Raw genomic sequence first — 20760 nt, forward strand, 5'->3', positions numbered from 1 at the left:
AGAGGCCACAACAGTGAGAGGCCCGCATAACGCAAAAAAAAAAAAAAAAAAAAAAAAAAAAAAAAAAAAAAACCATGAACACTTTCTTCCTCAAAAAAAACAAAACCCCAGCAAACGTAAACCATTCCAATACACACATCCCATAACATTTTATTACGATTTCTGGGGGCTCACAGTTTCCTCTGACACTCATCTCAGCTTAAGAAAACGCCTGTGCTGGAGATTTTCAGGCTTCAGCTCTCTGAAATTTGCGAGAGAAACAGACTGTGTAGAAGAATGAATGCAGCAATGACGTGTAGCATTTGCCTGGGAAGAATTCTAGAGGGAAGGTCCCTGAGATTCTAACGTACTCAGACGAGGCTCTTGAAAAATTAGTTCGTGTCTGATTGTAGACAGTCTATTTAAATGAAAACGTGCTCGAGCTAAAGAATGGGATTTGCCCCATATATGTGGCCACCTTCAGCTCACTGAGGCTTTTGTGCAGAAAGCTGTGGTCGGATACCTGAAGCCTCCGGTCCCCACAATGAGCTGCTATCTGGTAACGGCGGCGAGGTCTCGTTACCGCGGGCCGAGGCGCCTTCAGGACGCTCAGATGCTGCTCTGAGCTCACTTTATCGGGGATCTGAGAGCCTCCTGCCAAAGGCCCTGGCTGTGTCCATCCGGGTCCATCTCCAGGGACTGGATTTTACCTCAAGCAACACGCTGTCTTCGGTTTAGTGCTGTCTTTGAAAAGCAGGATTTCATTTTGGAGACAGGGAATCAGGACCAGGGCCAGATCAGCCGAGGTGGAAACGTAAAAATCCACACCACGGTCGAGTCAAATCGAGGGAGACCACATCCAGAAATGAAAAAGGAAAAAGAGAGAAAATAGCTCAGCAGGAAACGCAATGTCACGTGTTCTGCATCCAGCTGGGCCCTTCGATGGAAGAGCGTGGAAGGTATGCGCACCAAATGGCGCATAAAGCCAGCCAGGGAGCTTGCTTTTAAGCTCACAGCGCGCTCCCTCGCGTCTTCAGGTGGTTTATGGCATTTGGGTTATTGGATGTAAGGTCCCCCCGATGAGAGATGCCCGGGTCGCCCGCCTGACCAAGCCCACACTCGCTGGGATTCCAAGAATCAGAGGCCTCCGGGAAGACAGATGGCAGGAGGCCTGCACGTTGGCTCCTGGGCCCCCAGCTAGATCAAGTGGCGCTGCGCAGGCAGCTGGAAGGCACCCACAGAGAGAAATCGAGCACCATGCTCAGAAAGCTCCACTCCATCTTTCACTCCGGCCCGCAGAGGAAGGCGGAGGTGGCGGAGAGCCGTTACTACGACTGCGCCAGCCCCGCGGTGAGGCTGATCCGCAGCAGCTCCATGTACGTGGTCGGGGACCACGGGGAGAAGTTCAGCGAGTCCTTAAAGAAATACAAAAGCGCCAGCAGTATGGACACCAGCCTGTACTACCTGCAGCAGGAGGGGGACCGGGCGTGGATGTACTCGCGCACCCAGGACTGCCTTCAGTACTTACAGGAGCTGCTGGCATTGCGCAAAAAGTACCTGAGCAGCCTCAGTGACCTGAAGCCCAGCCGCGCCCCCGGCATCTCCTCCACCTCCTCGAAATCCTCCAGGGGAGGAAAGAAGTCCGCCTCCAAAGCAATAAAGGTAAGTGCCGCCGCCGAGAAGTACAGTTGACGCGAGCGCTTTTCCGAGAGCCTCTGACGCGGGTTGCAGCCCTGGATCATACACGCGCAGCTTAATTCATCTGCGCCTTCTGGCTGGCAGCTCCGTCCACCTCAGACACTCTCCATTGCCATCTCCCCAGCCTGGGAAGGATGGCTGGTCCCATGCTGAGTGTTCACGCGGAGACCACGGGAAGGAGCAGCTTCCGACATCCACATAGCAGCCTGTGGGGAGGACTCGGGCTTGGTGTCAGACAGACGGTTTGCAGGGCACATCTGTCACTTCCTGCCCACTTCCCGGGTGAGAGAATGCTTGTATGACATTTGAGTGACAGCATATGACTGCCCAACAAGTTTTCGTTATTTTTATGATTACAGTCACATCTAAAAATCCCAGTGAAAAGTGAACATTTGGAGGATTTGCTCTGTCTGTTCCGTGAGCCCGAGTATTGGGGGGACTCGGGCACAGCCTCAGAGAGAGTCTGTGAGTCGAAGGAGATTGAATGACAACTTTGCTGGGCACTGGAGGCTTCCAGCCCAGGCAGACCAAGCAGGAAATGAGTGAAAGAAAGAACTTGCCTTTATCTCGTACTTGTTACAGTGTTTGTACACATTACCTTTTCTTGAGATAATTCCAATAATGAAAAATGCCAGAAGGGCAGGGGGGAGAAAGTCCCTCTGTATCGCAGAAGACCAAGCTGAGGCTCTTCTGATTTTGCTAAGATCCCCAACTCACTGTTACTTATTCCTTTGTTTCCTCAATTAAAAAAAAAAATGAAGTTTGAAGCTATTTTGAAATTGCCACCAATTGTTCTCCTGATGGCTGGGCTCCAAGGTGTTCAGAGCAGGCCTGTGTGGCCCAGCAATGCCCCGCCCCCCCCCCCCCCCCCCCAGTGTCCTGCACGCCTGCAAGTCCCATTTACATTGAGTGACCTACTGGCCTGTTATCAGATCTCTAGAGCTTGGCCTCACCCAACTGGTTTCAACTGTCTGCATTTTATCCCAGGCGGGAGCAGTTTAAATAACCATTTGAACTCCAGAAGTAGGGCAGGGTTGGGGCCCATACAAAGTGTCTTACTCTTAGGTTCCAGTACTGCCCCTGTGGCCAACCAGCTGTGGATTTGTGGGCCAGCCCCCCCCTCCACTTTGGGGCCACCTCCGATGACAGAGGGGGTTGCCATGATTTCTGGACCTCCAGCTTGAGCATCCTGGGGTTCTTAGTTCTGGTTAGATTCCCACCAGGCACTACATTTTCCTGCAGAATGGAGTCCTTTCTTGGTAGAACCTAGCACTCTTCCTCCCAGCTCCATTCCTAGTTCAGCCTCTGAAGACAGAGGGAGGGGTTAGAGGTAGAACACCAGTCCTGGCCCTGTAGGGATGGCTGTGAAGAGGCCCCAGGCATGATGCAGTGTAGGGATTTCCTCAGGAGATGTCTCTTACCATGGTGTAACCAGGAGAGAGGTTTTATGTTTGTTTGCTCTTATTTGAAGTATAGTTGATTTACAATATTGTGTTTGTTTCAGGTATACACTATAGTGATTTGGTATTTTTGCAGATTATATCCCATTAGAGGTTATCACGAGATAATAGGTATAATTCCCTGTGCTACACAGTAAATCCTTGTTGCTTATCCATTTTATGTATAGTAGTCTGTCCCTCCCCTCCTCCCTCTCCCCTTTGGTAACCATAAATTTGTTTTCTATATCTGTGAGTATGTTTCTTTAGCATATACATTCACTTGTATTATTTTTTAGATTCCACATATAAGTGACAGCATATAGTATTTGTCTTTCTTTGTCTGATTTATTTCACTAAGTGTGGTATTCTCTAGGAGAAAAGGGACCCCTCCTGCACCATTGGTAGGAATGTAAGTTGGTGCAGCCACTGTGGAAAACAGTATGGAGGTTCCTAAAAAAACTAAAAATAGAGCTACCGTGTGATCCAACAAGCCGACTCCTGGGCATATATCTGAAAAACCCGAAAACACTAATTTGAAAAGATACACGCACACCATTGTTCATAGCAGCATTATTTACAATAGCCAAGACATGGAAGCAACCTAAGTGTCCCTCAACACATGAGTGGATAAAGAAGATGTGAGATATATATATATAATGGAATATTACTCAGCCATAAAAAAGAATGAAATACTGCCATTTGCAACAATGTGGATGGACCTAGAAAATATTATGCTTAGTGAAATAAGTCAGGAAAGAGTTTTAAAATGGCTTTGGAGTTAGTCAGATCAAGGCCTGAATTTTAGGTCTGTATTTAGCAGCTCTGTGCCTTTGTCAGGTTAAGTTTCTCTCTCTGGGCCTCTATTTCTGGAGCATACAAACGGAAATAAGAATATACCTTGTGAGGAGGAAGCAAGATCTGGCCTGTGACAGGACCTGGCACATACTAGGGAGTCCAGTGTTCACTGCTCTGAAATGTATGGTGCAGGAGGTGTATAGGAGCCTGGAGACAAGCTGCTCTCCTTCCCTATTGCTCCCAAAGAAAGAGCTGTCTGCTGGGCAAGCCTGAGAAATGGTGGGTGCGGTCTCCGTGGCTAGCAAGCTGGCCTTCCTGGCTCTCTGCGCATGGCAGGGGCAGGGGATCCGGAAAGGCCCTTCCTTCAGGAATGTCATCACCTTCCTGCATTGGTAGAAAATACTTGCTGATGTTCAGATTTAGGGCAAACTCTGTTCTTTTCCCTTGACCCCCTGTTATGTGCTGAATCTTGTCTCCCCCAAATCCTATATTTAAGTCCTAACACTCAGTACTCAGAAAGTGACTTTGTTTTTTTAAAGTTGCAGCGAGCGGGGGCTACTCTTCGTTGCGGTGCGCGAGCTTCTCATTGTGGTGGTTTCTCTTGTTGCGGAGCACGGGCTCTAGGTGCGTGGGCTTCAGTAGTTGTGGCACACAGGCTCACCAGTTGTGGCTCGCGGGCTCTAGAGCACAGGATCAGTAGTTGTGGCACACGGGCTTGGTTGCTCTGTGGCATGTGGGATCTTCCCGGACCAGGGCTCCAACCTGTGTCCCTTGCATTGGCAGGTGGATTCCCAACCACTGCGCCACCAGGGAAGCCCTATATAAATTTCTTTTAACGCTGGACACCTTTCAAATGGTTAAGTGCCAGACAATAATCAGAGTTCTTTACATCAGAGCTTTCTCTGAGCTTTTCCAAATGATCATTTATATAAACCCATAACAATTCACCCAAAAGTCTATTAAGCCCTAATTAATATATTTTTAGAACACTTTTTGAAAGTATATTAGTAGAACACTAGAAAATGAATTCCTTAAGAGGTCATGGAGGCTCTAAAAACACTTCATTTAGGAATCAGGAGAGTGTTTTTATAAAAGGTTTGACAATGATCTTTTATTTCTTAAAATATAATATCCTCTTTAAGTAAAATATTCATAAAAAATTTAAAATTTACCGTTTGAACCATTTTTTCAACGGTAATGTCAGTGTACAATTCACTGACATTAAGGACAGTGTTGTGTAGCCCACTACATCCATTCCCAGAACTTTTTCATCATCCTAGACAGAAAGCAGTGGCTCCCCATTTCCCCTTCTCCCAACTTCTGGAAACCTGTATTCTACTTTCTGTCTCTATGAATTTGCCTATTCTAGGAACCTCATATAATTGGAATCATACAGTATCTGTCATACTGTGACTAGCTTCTTTCTCTTAGCATAATGTTTTCAAGGTTCATCCATGTTGTAGCCTGTGTCAGAACTTCCTTCCTTTTTACAGTCCATGAGCTTGGGTTTTGATGGGACATGAGGAGGAAAAGCTTGAGATTATGCTCTGACTTTGCCCAGAGTGCTCATCAGCATTTGGGGTCCTCACTGAGGATAGCTCCCCATGGTTTTAAAGCCAGATGAACAGGTAAACAGCCAGCATCCCTCTGTGAGAACAGGGCCACCTAAGTGGACCTGGGTGGATCACAGTGTCTGTGCTGCCAGAGAGGCAGTTTTGGGTTGCCTGCAGTGCCCCAAGGAACTCTCCCCAGAAGATTTGGGCTGACATTTTCCAAAGCCAGGGTTCCTGGTCACCCACCACAGCCAGAAGAAATTTCATTAATTCACCTGTGAATCATATAGTTCTGAGCAGCTTCGATCCCCGATATGTCTGCCTGGATGAACCAGCTGCAAAATGCACACCCCTCCCAGCACCAACCCCCCTCCCACCCTGCTCCAACTAAAGAAATTCACCTGCTACAAGAATGATTTAAACAGAACCAGTGGAATTACGGAGAATGCCTGCCAAAAGTGATTGATTTTTGTTTCAAGTAGTTTTGTTCTGATAATAGTTAACTTTCAGAATCAATTTTCTATCATTGGCCATTCAATCCTGGTTCATGAAATAAGACCAAGTCAACAGCAAATAGATTTCTTTTCTCCTCTGTGGTAGAAAGATCTGAAACCAATTCATCTAAAAACATTCCAAATCATCCATATATAAATTGCATATGCAATGGGAAGAAGGTTCTGAGTCTCTTCCATACCACTGGGATTTATTTTTCAGATCTGTTGGGGGGGACTCTCTGCAAAAACACAGTGATATTAAAGTGCAGGTTTCCTGTGAGCATCAGTTACTGGAGGTCTCTATCACTTGGCCTGTATCTGGTTGGCAGAGTTGAAGGGCAGTGAACATTCAATATGAGCTGCAAAGACTATTCTATTATGCCTGGCAGCGCTCTCCAGAAGACGGCAGACAGTAAAATAATCATTGATAACAGAGCATCCGATTCCTGCAGCCCCTCTCAGTCAGACCACACGACAGGTAATTATATTCCCCAATCTACCTCCCAGACATGTGCCGTTTGCTCAGCCTAGAAACAGTACAGTACTACGGCTTCCGTTTTTCCTCTCTACCACACCCCGCCCACCTGGCTAACTTCTTGTCTTTTAAGAGAGCAGAGAAAGCACTGCCCCAGGAAGCCATTTCTCATGTCCACAATCTAATGCAGTGGATGTTCCCCCCTCTCTGGGTCTGACCCTTATCTCAGCACTCAGCACCTAGCACCCAGCAGTCAGCACACAGCACCATAATTGTCTGTTCATTTGCTGTGTCTGCTACTGGCTGTGAGCTCATTGAGTGGGGCCACCATGTCTTATTTCTCTTTTTATCTCCAACCTCTAGTGAAGCTCCAGGCATATAGTAGATGCTCAATAAACTAATAACCTGAGAAGCTCCAATTGTAATTTAAGAATGGAACTTTACAAAATTTGATGGAAGACCTGGAAAAGTAATAGGTCTGTGGTTTTCAGTGAGTGGAAAATTATCTTGTTTTTTATGGAGTAGAATATAGTTTGGGGATATTCATATGGAATGATCCTAATAATCAAAACATCCCACATGCAATGGATCAGAGTTTACCATCAAAAAAGACACTCTTTTAGGTAAACATTTGTTTCCGATTATTAAGTTATATTTGCTCATTAAATGAAATTTATAAAACACAGAAAAGTGTAAGGAAGAAAATAAAAATGATCTAGAATCCTATCTCCTATCATCCAGAGACAATCACTATAAAATATTTAAGTATATTTTCTTTCAATCATTTATTTCTTGTATAGTTGCAGATATGTATATTAGGGCTGCCAGGTAAAATAAAGGATGCCTATTTAAATTTGGATTTCAGATAAACGATGGATTTTTGTAGTATAATTATGTCCATATAATATTTGGTATCTATTTATACTAAAAATTTATTCACTGTTTATATAAAACTGAAATTTAACTGCCATTCTATATTTTTATTTGCTAAATTTGGCAACCCTAAAGTGTGTATACGTATAAATTTACTAAATTTGGCTCATACCATATGCTTTTTTATAATTTATATTGTGGGTTCTTTTCTGTCTCATTAACTAGTTTTTGAAAACTGAAAGTATTAATGGCAAAAAATTTAACAACTCACATTCTTTAAACAATTGTTAAACATTATAAATAAATTCATCTTACTCTGTCTATAAGGCATTTTTTAGCAGTGATTCCTAAAAGTGTGATTAGTGGGCCAAAGGTGAAAGGCCATTCATTTTTAAAGATTCTTCTACATATTGTTTTCCAGAAATATTTTATAGTTTACACTTTTATCAACAGTGAGTTAGAAAGCCCTTCTTATTGCATTTTATCAGCACCAAGTAGTGTCATTAATTTTTAAAGATTACTGATAATAATAGATTAACTGCATTGTTTTATGTACTTTTTTTTGGATTATTGCTTAAGCAAATGACCCTTTTATTTTATCAAACCAATGTGTACTTCTTGTTTAATGGATTGCCCATTCATGTCTTTATACACTTTTTGGCTCTACTAAATATTTTTATTTATCTGGACTCATATTAAGGATGTGAGTACATTGTCTGCCACATGTCTTAAAAATATTTTCTCAAAGTTATGTATCTTTTAATTTTACTTAATAGTACAATTTTATCATTACAAATACTATTGATTTTTATGTAGTCAAATATGTCGATTGTTGTCTTTGATACTTCTTTGCTTCGTGCTTAGAAAGTCCTTCTATGGCTCAAGGTCAGTTTCATATTTGCCATTTTTCTCCTTTTTTTATAGTTCCATTTAAAAAAAACCCAACCCTCTCATCTATTCAGCAATTTATTTTTACATGTAGTGGGATGTGAGAATCCAACTTGAAATTTTCCCAAATAGCAAAGTTTCAACACCATTTATGGACAAATCCACCCCTTCTCTCATTGGATTGTGATGTTTCACGTATCGGGCGTGAAGATTTTTATACTATGTTTCAAGCATATTAATTCAGTTCTGTTAGTTAGGCTTCGAACAGTTTGATAAGTGTGAGCAAAAAACCTTCACTTAGTGTTGAACTAAAGTGAAATGGTCACTTAGGTGATATTTAAGGGGAGGAGTTACCAGGTCGTAGCAAAGGAAACAATGGCCTTCAGATTATAAAGCGGGAGAAAAAAGACCAAGCCTAGACTGTGAGTCTGAAACCTCTAATACCAAAGACAAAAGACGTGCAGCTACGATTCCAAAATGATTGTAATGTTTAGCTATGAGAGGTAATTCCCAAGTTTAGTTATACTACAGCATGTGACAAACCTCGTCCTTTCTTTTTATCTCTTTGGGCTGATTTTCTCAGCTCTGTTGTCTATATCACTATTTTTTCCCTTCAGCTCTGACAAGTCTACCATTAGCGTATCTATTGAAAATTTGGATGTGGGTATGTGTACATATGTATTTAAATTTCAGCGATTATACCTTTTCCCAAGTTATTTGCATCTCAGATTTACAGTTCTCATTTCTTAAGCTCCTATTCCTTTATCACAAACCCCTATTCAATGATGGGTACACATTTCCTTAGGTGAGGTAACATAAAAGGGATAAGATGGGACTTACCTGGTGGTCCAGTGGCTAAGACTCTGCACTCCCAATGCAGGGGGCCCAGGTTCAATCCCTGATCAGGGAACTAGATCCCGCATGCATGCCGCAACTAAGAAGTCCACATGCCACAAAGAAGATCCCACGTGCCGCAACTAAGACCTGGCACAGCCAAAAAAAAAGGATAAGATAAGTATTGCTTTGGACTTGATCTTGAATAGCCATTTCAAGGATGGCAGAAGGAAAGAGGATGTATTAGAGCTTTTAAGGTTTATCCTGAAAAGCTTCCTTTGAGGACATTAAATTGCTTGTGGATAATTTGAGCTGTTTTGCATTTCATTTCACCCAGCTGAATGATCCAAGGGAAAATGATCTCTCCAATCCAGACCAGTCCCACATTTGATCCTGGAAATTTCATCACAATGAACTGACATTTTGATTTCCAGGTACGATTAGCTCAAAACAGTATTATAAGACTCCATAAAAATAAGGAGTACAGAGTTCTCAAAATTTGCTAAGTTAAATCCAAAAGTATACATTAGCAACATGCAAACTGGTTGGAGAATATAAACTTATGATAATGGCATGTATATGGCATACATTCAATCATTCAACAAATCACTCCATGTCAGGCATTGAAATAGGTGTTCCACATTCATAGATGGAAAGACAGTCCGCCTGCCCTGATGCAGCCCATAATCTGAAGCTGCAACTCTCAGCATCACTGCCTGAACCACACTGATGTGTTGGAAGAGAAACAGGTAGAATTACAACAAGAATGTTGGAAGTTGGGTATATCCGACAACTTGTCTCATGTAGGTAGTGGCTGCAAGTGAGCGTCTATCCAAAGACAGTCTTATCTGTGAGTGCTATTTGCCAAAGCTATTTCATAGATGAGGTTAAGGATCACGGGTCTAGTGTGGGGCTCTGAGGGTATAGTACAACGTTGCTGTCCACACAAGGCAGAATATGAGCCTAGAAAAGATGTGTGTGGGTCTGTCTGCTGCAATGAGTGAAAGCTTCGGAAAGGAGGTACCATGTGAGTTGGCCCTCCGAAGAGGTGGCGGGGAGTGAGGCCAGGAGGAGGAGGGAAGGAGGCTAGATGGTCCTCTTGACGTTGGCTGGGTTTAGAATGTCCCCCTACCCTAACCTCTGACAAAATACTTCTGTTTACAACTGGAAGTTCATTTTGTAGCATCCAGATCTCTTGCACAAATACTGACAGATCCCAGAAGAAAGTAAACAGATTGGAGAAGCCCAAGTACCCCAAGGGCAGGTGAAACCAGGCAGGATGGGAGGTGATACGAAAGGCAGAAAAATAAACTGCCTTGGGGGACTCAAAAATTAAAATGAGAAATACGGTGGAGTTTGGTTTGGAAAGATGCAAGTGTTCTATCCGGGGAAAGTAATCCAAGACCCAGGCCTGTTGTGAGGGGGTGGGACGGGGAGGCTTGGAAAATGATAACCTTAAGGCCACTGAAGGTTAGAGGGGAGTCGGCAATGCAGTACAGATGGCTTTCAGAGAAAGCGCCTTCCCCTGGGGCCGCGGAAGGGCTGCTGGCGAAGGAACATGAGCCCTGCGAAACCCAGGTCTGAGCAGGTGCCACAGGAAGCCAGCCTTTCCAAAGTAGTTCAGTTCTGGGCTAGGAAAAAGTCAAGATCGGGGTGGGGGGGGGCGGTGGCGGGGCGAGGCAGTCCACTTTTATTTAGAGTTCTGAGTTCAGAGAGGGAGAACTATTTGGGTCTCACCCAGGGGTGTTGATGACTGACGTCCCACTTTGTGCAACCCCTGCTTTGTAAAGTAGATTTTCTGTGATGTTAGCCTGAGCCCGGAACCCTGAGCCTCAGTCGTGCAGCTCTTGTGCTAGTTGTCTTGGCTGGAGACCAAGACAAGGTCGTAGTAGAGGCCAGAAAGGCCCATGGAAGCTGCGGGAAAGGCAGGAAAAGCCGGAATCAGCCTGAGTTTAAACTAGGACTTGAAAAGGCCCAGGGAGCCTGGACTTGTAGATTAGCCTTGGTGGTACCAAACCAGGCTTGTTTGCCTGATTCACAGCAAGCCCGAACGCCGAGATGCCGAGATTTGCAGCAAAGAGAGGGTTTATTCACAAGGCAGCCAAACGAGGAGGCAGGAGAACAAATTCAAATCCACCTCCTGGAAGGCAAGGGGCTAAAGAAGCCGGGCGGTCTGGGGTGTGGGGAACTAAGGAAAAGTTGGGGTAATTGTTGTTCTGTGCAGGTGTAACTAGCCTACAGGCCTCTGCACGTCCAAAAACGGAGGCACCTAGCACACTCTGAGGGTGGAGTTCTCAGCCCTCTGATGTCAAAATGTCACCGAGCAGACTCGCGCATGCCCGGTTGGAGGGTTGGTAGTCTTTTCCAGCCTTAACTGGCTCAGCTCCAACTAGACACAGGTGATGCCAAGTTTCTGGAAAACAACTCAGGCAAACACCTTGTTTAGGCTCCATGCTTCTTGGAGGGCAGGCAAGTCTTGTAGCAACAATTAAAACAACCTTGATGCGGGAAGACAGGTTACAGGTGAAATGGATTTGACTGATGATTACCCACAGTTTCATTGGTACTCAGATAAATCATCACAAAATTCGTTTGGAGACATTTAAAATTATACTTTAGGGCTTCCCTGGTGGCGCAGTGGTTGAGAGTCCGCCTGCCAATGCAGGGGACACGGGTTCGTGCCCCGGTCGGGGAAGATCCCACATGCCGCGGAGCGGCTGGGCCCCTGAGCCATGGCCGCTGAGCCTGCGCGTCCGGAGCCTGTGCTCCGCAACGGGAGAGGCCACACCAGTGAGAGGCCCGCGTACCGCAAAAAAAAAAAAAAAAAAAAAAGTATACTTTATAAAGTACAATAGATTTGTTAACCAAATCTTACTTAACTGACCTGCCAGATCACTTGATGCTTACCGTTCTGTCTGTAAAACGAGCGGAATATTTACAGTTAGAAGCCTATACTAGGGTATTATTGGCAAAGTGCAAAATGATGTATGTGTAAGCACTAATTGTAACAGCAAAAGATTTCAAACAACCCGAAGCTCTAACAATAGGGGACCGTAGTTCATTCCTACAGTGTGTCTGTGTAGTGGAGAACTGTGCAGCTATTCAAAGGGAAGAGGAGAATCTCTACTGCTGTGAAGTTATTCTTAGCATACACCAAGTGAAGAAAGCAATTCACAGGGGGATATTGTATGCTACCTTTTGTTTTTTTAAAGAGTGGGTTAATACACATTTACTTGTGTTTTCAAAAAGAAATGATGGAGAGAGAAACAAACAACTTGATGTCTAGTCAAAATGAAGACTAGCAGAGATGAATACCAAACATTATACCCAGATTGCAAACAAAACTGCATGAATACAAGCAGAGGAAACTGCCCTCCCCCCCAAGCCAGGAGGTGATTTAGGTCACGTTTGGGGACTGGGTGGGAAAGGTAGGTGCATGCCTATGAGTGGGATGCCCTCATACCTGTAGCTAGTAAGGGGATGGGGCAGGGGGGGTGGGGCCCCTTTACCTGGTCTCTATGTGCTGAGCAATGGGAAAAACACAGGGACATAAGGTCCGGGCGCTGTAATCCAGGAACTTTGTCCTCTTCCTTCATTGAGCTGTGTCCTATCCCCTTGGGTCCTGTCCCTTGTGTCCTTGTCTTCATGGAGACACTCCTGTCTGCTCTTGTAAATTCAGGGCATGAGACTGGTATTTAAGGTTTTCATCGTAAACCAGACCCCGAGGCGGGAGCACGGCCCCTCTTGCTGCCTTCCCTGTGCCTGGATCCTTAGAGAGCAGAGGGTCCCAATTGCTCTGCACTAGAATCACCTGGTTATCTAAATTAATTGATGTGGGAAAGGGCCAGTGTAGAGATTCTTTAAGAGCATCCACTGAGGGTCCAACCTCCAGCTGGGTTTGGGCTCCACTGTGAGAACTGCCCGGACAGAGATGAGGGGGGAGTCATAACCATTCATAACCATCATCGCCCCCAACTGGGTCCTCAGACTCCTTCAAGGGGTGGTGCTTTCATTTGCAGGGAAGGAAGGCAGAGCTAAGGAAGGAAGGAAAGCAATTGTTTATTCATTTTCATTTATTTATGTTCCTCCCTCATTCCATGAAGGGCTTGGGAGAAACTGATGATGGTAATTGAGGCAAGTTGGGGAGAGCTCTCTTTGGGGATGAGACTTGGTCACACAGGTACATAGGGGTCAGCCACAAATAATGTCACCAACGTCTCACTCTCCAGCCACACCAGGATCCAAAAGCTCTTTTAACAGAAACAAGCTTTATAACGGTGATAATGTACTGAATGGTCCAGCAGAGCCCCGGATGTGAGGCCCCGAAGAGCAGACTCTTAAGTGCTGGCCAAGGAGCTTATCTGTCAGTGTCTGGCTGTGCTCAGGAAGGCAATCACTGCTAAGCACAGCAGAGAGGGTGAGCTGTGTGGGAGTGTTGAGTGCCCAAGCTTGAAATTTTACAAACAAGAAACATGTTTGAATATTTGGAATAACCAATGAAATGTGCAGCTGAAAGGGTCTTTGTCTGTTAGTTTTTTTTAAAAAAATCACTTTTATTTATTTATTTATCTATTTATGGCTGTGTTGGGTCTTCGTTTCTGTGCGAGGGCTTTCTCTAGTTGTGGCAAGTGGGGGCCACTCTTCATCACAGTCCGCGGGCCTCTCACTATCGTGGCCTCTCTTGCTGCGGAGCACAGGCTCCGGACGCGCAGGCTCAGTAGTTGTGGCTCACGGGCCTAGTTGCTCCGCGGCATGTGGGATCTTCCCAGACCAGGGCTCGAACCCGTGTCCCCTGCATTGGCAGGCAGACTCCCAACGACTACGCCACCAGGGAAGCCCCTGTCCATTAGTTTTGATGGACAGAGAGTACAGTGGTTGAGATGGTGATGTATATGCTGGTAATTTATTTTTTTATTTTGTAAATATTATCCTTGGAGGATAATTCTTGAGGAGATTGGAGATATTCACAAGAGGCCACAGTCAAGGGCTTGTGTTAACCTAACTACTGGCAGTGTGCTCATTGCTGTTTTCTTAGCCTTTAATAGCTAAGACACCAAAGTTGACTCTCTTTTAAGCCTTTTAATAAATGAAAGCAATTGATCCAGGCTGCTCTGAGCTTCTGACCAACGTCTACTTCCTGGGGACACTGAGGAATGAACAGCTTAGATGACATTGTAGGGTGACTCAGATGGAAAAGAATATGGTGCCCCTGAGCAAGGCGGAGACTCTTGCGTTCAGCCAGACACTGATGGCAGTTGCTACTAGGGACCTAGTGATGTCCCTTCCATGTGGAGATGGATTTTGAGATGGGAAAACCTACAGACCTTGCATTTCTATTAAACAATATTCAACCTTCCTTTGGGGCTCAGTCCAGATCATATGGTTTTCTCGATTGTTTCTCTTTGTTTTCTCTCGATTTTTCTCTTTGTTTCTCTCTCTGCCACCTCACAAAAAATTCTCTAAAATAATATGTGTTATCGTAGAATTAGATTAGGTACTGAGGACCTTGGAGCCTGGAGGAGGGAAACAGCCCAGGAGAGGGTGGTCTTCCTGGAGAAAGAGCTGTCTCAGCCACATCTTGATGGTTGGATAGGACTTGGCCAGATAAGGCATTCAAGGCAGAGGGACAGCAAGAGAAAACACAGGAAGGATAAAAGCGTATGGACCTGACTCCAGATATGAGTCTTCCTGTTATCTGCCTGCAGGAAGGATGCTGGTGGCCCAGCCTTCTGTGCTCATACAGACTTTCAACCAGCCCCTCAGTTTTTCATTCCAACCCTTGGTGTGCCTGGTGTTGCCAAGTCTGGAGCATTTCTGGTTCCAAGGGTCAAACTGTCTCCCTTCTGAGCTGCTTCATCCACCCATAGTTCTCTGGGAGGGCGGTCCCTCTGCTCTGTTACATCAATTCCCCTGCTTCAACTGCTTTCCATTTGGCAGGAGCTCTTGGAAATCTCTCTCTCACTGATGACCTCTCGCTTGTTCTCTTTGACACCGGGTTTCAACTTCCCCCCACCCACTTTCATTTTAATGGGCTCTTTGAAGGGGGTGAGATAACTACATGTGAATAGTTTTCCACTTTTAACAGAAAAGGTTCAGTGTATGTTGTGGTTCTCCAAATTTTTTCTCCAAGAATGTTCCTTACAAATATAAAAGGAAAAAATCCTCTATTTAAAAATGTTTCCTGGGGCTTCCCTGGTGGCGCAGTGGTTGAGAGTCCGCCTGCCGATGCAGGGAACACAGGTTCGTGCCCCGGTCCGGGAAGATCCCACATGCCGAGGAGCCGCTGGGCCCGTGAGCCATGGCCGCTGAGCCTGCGCGTCCGGAGCCTGTGCTCCGCAACGGGAGAGGCCACAACAGTGTGAGGCCTGCGTACCACAAAAAAAAAAAAAAAAAAAATTGTTTCCTGGGAATTCCCTGGTGGTCTAGTGGTTAGGACTCTGTGCTTCCACTGCTGGGGGCATGGGTTCGCTCCCTGGTCCGGGGAACTGAGATCCTGCAAGCCGCATGGCTTCCTAGTGGTACAAATGTTTCCTAGTGGTACAAAATGCATACATTTTACCAAAACCTTATGCATATATAAAGATGTCATCCTTTAGTTTCCTAACATGCAAATCTGTAATTAAATCACATTCATTTTTAATACCATCCCACTTTCAAAGTGCACACAAAAAATAAAGGAACTCTACATTTGGTCCAAATAGCCCAGGTTAACACATATTGTCTTTCCTTTTTCTCCCTGAGTTCTCTTATTTCCTAAATTCTTCAGGGAGCTTTTTTTAGTTCACATGCTGATTCTGTGCCTACATCATGAGTTCTCCACTGAAGTCCACCATGGTGCTTGAACTTCTGTGATGCCGGTCGCTGGTGACTGACTGTGGGCTGTTGTGAAGAGAATGATGATGATGATGGTGATGATGGTGACGGTGATGCTAACATCATGAAGAATGAGTCAGGACAGAACCTGGAACCTACTTAGGCTTTCTGTAGATTTTTTTTAAAACTACTTTAAAGATGTTACGGAAAAACCTGAACAAACTTTTTGGCCAACCCAATATTATTCCTTACACTGTTCAAACAATCGCACCAATTTGTCTTCAACTTATTCCATGATTGAACCGAAATTTGGCCACTTTACGTACTGAAAACTCTTCTGGAGTATTTTATTTTCAACATATCTCGTCCCCTCCTTCCTGCTGTGAGCATCTCATCGCCTACCTAAGGAACTGTACAATCTCCAAATTGGGTTTATCAGCAGGCAACAGGCCGAAGAAAGACAAATTATTTTGCTTAATGGTCAATAACAGTCCCTGACCAAGATGGAGGCAGATCTACCCACCCTTTCACTCCCCCTCCTGGAGATAATCTGAAATCCATTGACCTACAGCAAGTGTGGATCTGGAGCATCTGCCTTCCTTTCAAGGGCACGTATTCAAATTTACCTGCAAATTCGTAACTTCACATTGGTTTAGTTTCAGTAACATGTGGTCCTTTTCCATGTCACTTGTGTGTGGGCGCCCCAAGGCTGGCTCAGGCAGCTCTGCTTTCTCCTCTCTGCCCTTCATCTCTAGCAGAAAGCAACGCCCAAGAAGCACTCGCAGTTCAGCGCAGATGTGGCGGAGGCCATCGCCTTCTTTGACTCCATCATGGCAGAGCTGGATACGGAGAAGCGGCCACGGGCTGCTGAGTTTGACCCGCAGAACGAAGACGTGGACTTCGATGGTGAGTGCCATCCCGGTGGCAGGAGGTGGGTGGAGTGGGGTCTCTGGAGTGGACTTTCTTTGATTAAATGGAAACTCACATCTGCAAGCCGAAGCCTGGCCCTGAGCCTGCTCTACTGCTTGGGGCCCTGGCTTTCATTGTCGCTGCTGCCGCTGCTGCCACTCCAGGCTACCCCTTAAGTCCTCAGGCTGTATTTGGACAAAAACTCCTTCCCTGTGGTCCATTTTCCACAGCAGAGATGGGGTGGAATTTTGTAAGGCTCCAGGAGGGAAAGCAATAGGGCAACAATTATAGAAAGGGATGAGTTGGAGGGTTGTTAAAAGGGTATAGAGTTACAATTGTTTTTTTTTTTAAACAGCTGTTGTGATTTTTAAATTTAATGTAATTTAACTAATTTAATTTTTTACTGAAATATAGTTGATTTACAATGTTGTGTTAATTTCTGCTGTACATCAAAGTGATTCAGTTATACATATGTATACATTCTTTTTATATTCTTTTCTATTTGTTTTATCTCACGTTATTGAATATAGTTCCGTGTGCTATACAGTAGGACCTTGTTTATCCATTCTATATGTAGTAGTTTTCATCTGCTAACCCCAAACTCTTAATCCATCCCTCCCCCACTCCATCCCACTTGGCAACCACAAGTCTGTTTAGAGTTTCAGTTCTGCAAGATGAAAAAGTTCTGGAGATCTGTCACAGAATGATGTGAATATACTCCACACTACTGAACTGTACACTACAAGATGGCAACATGGTAAATTCTATGTGTCTTTTACCAGAATTGAGAAAAGAAGAAGAAAAGGGAATAGACAAATTATATTTAAAAATTGGGCTTGTGACCCTACCTGAGCTAACTTGGCTCTGGGCAGCCCTGTCTGCTGGACCCGACTCTGACCCTTCACCTACTTTGTCATCCCTCTCCCCCCCTCCCCCCAGCACTCCCCCTGTGGCCCTCATGGGCCACCACTGCGAGGATGTGTAGACAGGAGAGGGCCGGGGTGCTTGCTCAAGCCCAGTCTGGATTGTTGGAGAGGGAGTGAGGTGAAGGCCGAGGTGGTGCTTTTCTCCTTGCCAAGGTGTATCACTGGCTGTCTCCTGATGGAGAGCAAATAACAACCACATTCATGAGTTGAGCCCACTTTTAAATTCCATTACTCAGCTGTCAGTTTCTTTCATCGTCGACTTGCCCCTCATGGTGTATTAATGATGATTTAACTTAGCGGTTACTGGCCCCTGGTTATTAAGGCAACGGCTTCTGGTACCAATACTAAATAATTTTTAATACTAAATATTAAATATTTTATTTAATGCTCAAAGATTACATTCTTGTGGTGTGTTTGTTGTTTTTCTAGCCCGGATGGACATGTATCTGTGAGATTTCGGCTCTCACTGGGTTCTGTGGAGTTTCACGGAAGGGGATTCCCACTCCCCAAGCTCACTGTACCCTGCAGGGTAACTGGTCTGCCCCCCTCTCCCACGGCAGCCCCTGACAAGGAACAGCCCTCTCTTTCAGAGTCAGGCCTGGGAAATCCAGACGTTGCTGGAAGGACAATGAAATCTACTGAGGACGCAAGTGTCATCTTCACAGTTATAATTTTTTAATGGAAATGACTTCATGTTTTTTCTCTGATAGCCACAGTAACGTATGTTCACTGTAAATCAAATGAATCAAACAATACACCAAAGTATAAAGAAGAAAGTAAAGAATTTGACCTGTAATTCTACCACCTAGAGTTAATAATCACTGTTAACAGTTTGGTGTACGTCCTTTCAAAAAGGCTTTAAACAGACTCACTTTATTACTCTTTTTAAACAAAAACAAGATCTCTGTGCTATTTTTCATCCACTCTTTTCACTTAACAATTTACAAGACATCATGGGCATCTTTCCAAGTCAGTAAACGTAGGTCTATGTGCTTGTCTTTAATGGACACACGCTAGTGCATTGTCTCCCCAAACGATAACTGCAGAGTTGAATCATCCCCTTTGCTTGGCTCTCCGGGCCTTCCTAAGAATTTCGTTTTACATATGTATGTATTGTGGGTTCTTAGCTGGATTTGTCCTCTCCGTGGCCTTCTGCTCCCCTCCGCATGGTGAGTCCTCCTTTCCCGGGGGCCCTGCTTCTCTCTTCCAGTGGCCACCAGCTCCCGGGAGCACAGCCTGCACTCCAACTGGATCCTGCGGGTGCCCCGCCGGTGCTCCGAGGACATCGCTGGGCACACGACAGCCGGCCAGTTCCGGAGGAGCACGGAGCGCAGGACCTTCGGCACTCAGAGGAGACTCGAAAGGCACCCCATTTATTTGCCCAAGGCTGTGGAAGGGGCCTTCAGCACGTTGAAATTTAAGCCCAAAGCCTGCAAAAAAGAGTGAGTGCTCAGATCACGTAGCATAACCAAGATGCTCTCATGTGCACCAGACTCTTGGCTTGCTTCTTAGGTGCCCTGAACCCCCATCTTACATGGAAAAATCATTCTTTTGTGTATGGGGGGAGGGAGGTCTTAGTTTAAAACATTTTTTGATAGTCTTATATTCACATTCTAGTTTGGTTCACCACTGTCCCCACCCCTAACTGTACCTTGTGCTCTGGACCTGCCTCTCCCTTTCCGGCCCACTTAGCCCTCAGGCTCTGTCCATCCTCTTTGACTCTTGCCCCCAAGTGCCACTGACACACTGTGTGCTGCAGATTTTTAATGAGACTTTGGGGTTGAGGAGGGCATAGCACCATGAGGGAAGCAACACTGAACCAATTAGATGGCCCTGCTGTAGAAGGGCATTGCCAGGCTTGGATGGAGAACATGTCGCTGACTAGGCCCCACCTGGCCCTCCTGCCACCATCTCTTGGCCTCTCTCCCAAGACGAGTTGCCACCTCTAACCCCCAAATCCCCATGACTTACTCCTTCAGAGAAGTATGTGCGCTCCTGATCCGGCCACCCTAGGCCATGCTGCAGGGAGCTCACCTCTCACAACAGAAGGGCCTGTCTTGGCTTGTCAACCTGTCTTCCTCTGTTTCTACAAGAGCCATCCAACTCTGATGGGTTCAGGGCTTTTCTAAATGGCATTTTCCTCCCATAAGAATGGACTATGTACTGGACATATTAAAACCAGGACTCAACCCTCATCACCCATCCTCCCCCTCCAAGGCCACGTTGAGGTCCAGCTGAGGTCCACTCACAGCCCCCATGATGATACTGCTTTGTCCTCCACGAGGCCCAGCACTAGGGGAGCATCTGATGGGCTCCGTCAGGATGGCAAATCAGAGTGTCCCTTCTCCATGTGGCCAGCCAAGCCAGACTTAAACCCTTTACCTCATTCCTCCCTTCCAGCCTGGTGAGCTCCAGACAGATTGTCTTCAACTTCTCGGGGGACGACACAGACTGGGACGCAGAGCTCTTTGCACTGGAGCCCCTGGCATCCCCGGGGGAGGACCGCTACGAGACAGAGAACCCCAGAGGGCAGTGGCTGCTTCAGGGGAGACTCTGGGAACGAACAGTGCCCTGACTGCCTCAGCCCTGCAGCCTGGCTCAGGCTGGGTTCCCCCGAAGGCGTCTGCTTTCACTGCAGAAGGAGGTGTCTGGTAGAGTTAAAACTGGAAATTGTCACAAAGTCAGGCCCAGGAGCACACTGCCTGCCGGTGCCCATCCAGTGCCAAACATACCCGTGGCCTCCTGGAGGGCCCACCTTAGGGGCCTCCTGGAGCCTGGCTTTCCCAGCACGGGCGGGTTGGCTGGTCATTACAGCCCTGCTGGTCTTCAAGAGCAGAAGGAATGGAAGGTCCAGGCTCATTCCCGGCCTCCTCTGGCCTGTCCCTGGCTCTCCATGCATCTGTCCAGGTGGCTGCGAGCGTCCCACTTGGTACAGGAAACCCTGTACCAATTTGCCCATCATGGATCTCTGGGCCAAAGTTTTCAAAGAGGCAGCTCCTCTCCCCACAGGGCTCAGAAACGTTACGGTCATGTACTGAAGTTGCCTTCTTTTGTGCAGAATGCAGTTTGGGAAGCAGCTTTTTT

General features: G+C 45.8%; 1 protein-coding gene across 1 annotated transcript; it reads left to right on the plus strand.

Moving 5' to 3' along the window:
• The first annotated feature begins 1236 nt into the window (after positions 1-1236).
• On the plus strand, positions 1237-20251 carry C18H13orf42 (chromosome 18 C13orf42 homolog). Its single transcript, XM_030882132.2, has 4 exons — positions 1237-1641; positions 16600-16747; positions 18887-19118; positions 20077-20251. Exons 1-4 carry the CDS (start codon positions 1237-1239, stop codon positions 20249-20251), a joined length of 960 nt encoding a protein of 319 aa, XP_030737992.2.
• The last annotated feature ends 509 nt before the right edge of the window (positions 20252-20760 follow it).

The sequence above is a fragment of the Globicephala melas genome, chromosome 18, assembly GCF_963455315.2.
Source record: "Globicephala melas chromosome 18, mGloMel1.2, whole genome shotgun sequence".
In the NCBI taxonomy this organism is placed as follows: Eukaryota; Metazoa; Chordata; class Mammalia; order Artiodactyla; family Delphinidae; genus Globicephala; species Globicephala melas.

Excerpts from the sequence above, each read along its gene's own strand:
- C18H13orf42 (XM_030882132.2), top strand. The coding sequence starts at position 1,237 with ATGCTCAGAAAGCTCCACTCCATCTTTCACTCCGGCCCGCAGAGGAAG. Across the intron at positions 1,642-16,599 it reads CCGCCTCCAAAGCAATAAAG|AAAGCAACGCCCAAGAAGCA; the intron begins GTAAGTGCCGCC and ends CATCTCTAGCAG. Across the intron at positions 16,748-18,886 it reads CGAAGACGTGGACTTCGATG|TGGCCACCAGCTCCCGGGAG; the intron begins GTGAGTGCCATC and ends TCTCTCTTCCAG.